General features: G+C 49.7%; 1 protein-coding gene across 1 annotated transcript; it reads left to right on the forward strand.

Annotated features, from left to right (window-relative positions):
- LOC105705941 (olfactory receptor 1M1) lies at positions 1–942 on the forward strand. The gene has a single exon (XM_012435897.2). The coding sequence runs from the start codon at positions 1–3 to the stop codon at positions 940–942; it is 942 nt and encodes a 313-aa protein (XP_012291320.2).
- The last annotated feature ends 651 nt before the right edge of the window (positions 943–1593 follow it).

A 1593-nucleotide genomic window follows, 5' to 3' on the forward strand; every position in this document is an offset into this window, starting at 1 on the left:
ATGGAGCCACGAAACCAAACCAATGCATCTGAATTTATCCTTCTGGGACTCTCAGAAAAGCCAGAGCAGGGGACGCTTCTCTTTTCTCTGTTCCTCTGCATGTACCTGGTCACGGTTGTGGGGAACGTGCTCATCATCCTGGCCGTCAGCATAGATTCCCACCTCCACACCCCCATGTACATCTTCTTGGCCAACCTGTCCCTGGTTGATTTCTGTCTGGCCACCGGCACCATCCCCAAGATGCTGGTGAGCCTTCAAACCAGGAGCAAGGCCATCTCTTATCCCTGCTGCCTGACCCAGATGTACTTCTTCCATTTCTTTGGCATCGTGGACAGCGTCTTAATTGCTGTAATGGCTTATGACCGCTTTGTGGCCATCTGCCACCCGTTGCACTACACCACGATCATGAGCCCACGCCTCTGTGGCCTGCTGGTCGGGGCCCCCTGGGTGTTTTCCTGCTTCATCTCACTCACCCACATCCTCCTGATGGCCCGCCTCGCTTTCTGTGGCAGCCTCAAGGTGCCTCACTACTTCTGCGACCTCACTCCCATCCTCCGACTTTCGTGCACAGACACGTCTGTGAACAGGATTTTCATACTCACTGTGGCAGGGATGGTGATAGTCACGCCCTTCATCTGCATCCTGGCCTCCTATGCTCTCATCCTTGTAGCCATCATGAAGATCCCCTCTGCAGGTGGCAGGAAGAAAGCCTTCTCCACCTGCAGCTCCCACCTATCCGTGGTTGCTCTCTTCTATGGGACCACCATTGGGGTCTACCTGTGTCCCTCCTCGGTCCACACCGCTGTGAAGGAGAAAGCGTCTGCTGTGATGTACACAGCGGTCACCCCCATGCTGAACCCTTTCATCTATAGCTTGAGGAACAGAGACCTGAAAGGGACTCTCAGGAAGCTGGTCAACAGAAAGATCACCTCATCTTCCTGACCACCAGGCCTCGGGAACTTCCAGGGGGTAGAATATATACATCTGGGGGTCTTCAGCTAACATCTGGAATTGCATGAGTTGAAAGAGTACACTTTAAATTTTATTATTATTATTATTATTTAGAAATAACATCTTACAATGTTGCTCAGGCTGGAGTGCAGTGGTGTGATCATAGCTCACTGCAGCCTCAAACTTCTCTGTGTGTGTGTGTTGTTTTACTAGAGATGAGGTCTCACTAATTTGGCCAGGGTGGTCTGGATCTCCTGGGCTCAAGCAATACTTCCCCCTTCGCCTCCTGAAGTCTTAGGGCCACAGAGCGAGACTCCGTCTCAAAGAAAAAAAAGAAGAAAGAAACAGAGAAAGAGAAGGAAAGATAAAAAGAGAGAGAGAAAGAGAGAGAAAAAGAAAGAAAGAAAGGAAGGAAGGAAGGAAGGAAGGAAGGAAGGAAGGAAGGAAGGAGGGAAGGAGACAGTTTATCTCTGCCAGATTGGATTTGCCCTGGTTCGGAAACTCAGTAAACATTTGTTGAGTCGCTATTCTGGGCTTCATGTTAGATGCTGGCCATAGAGTGGTGACAAGGAAAGACAGGATCCTATAGTTTGGAGTTTACAGTTGAATGTGGGAGAAGATAATGGACATGGGATAATAATG

Source organism: Aotus nancymaae, unplaced genomic scaffold (assembly GCF_030222135.1).
Source record: "Aotus nancymaae isolate 86718 unplaced genomic scaffold, 86718_ANA_hifiasm-v0.15.2.pri h1tg000028l, whole genome shotgun sequence".
Taxonomy (NCBI): Eukaryota; Metazoa; Chordata; class Mammalia; order Primates; family Aotidae; genus Aotus; species Aotus nancymaae.

What these genes read in the sequence shown, in the direction of transcription:
- LOC105705941 (XM_012435897.2), top strand. Translation starts at nt 1, where the DNA reads ATGGAGCCACGAAACCAAACCAATGCATCTGAATTTATCCTTCTGGGA.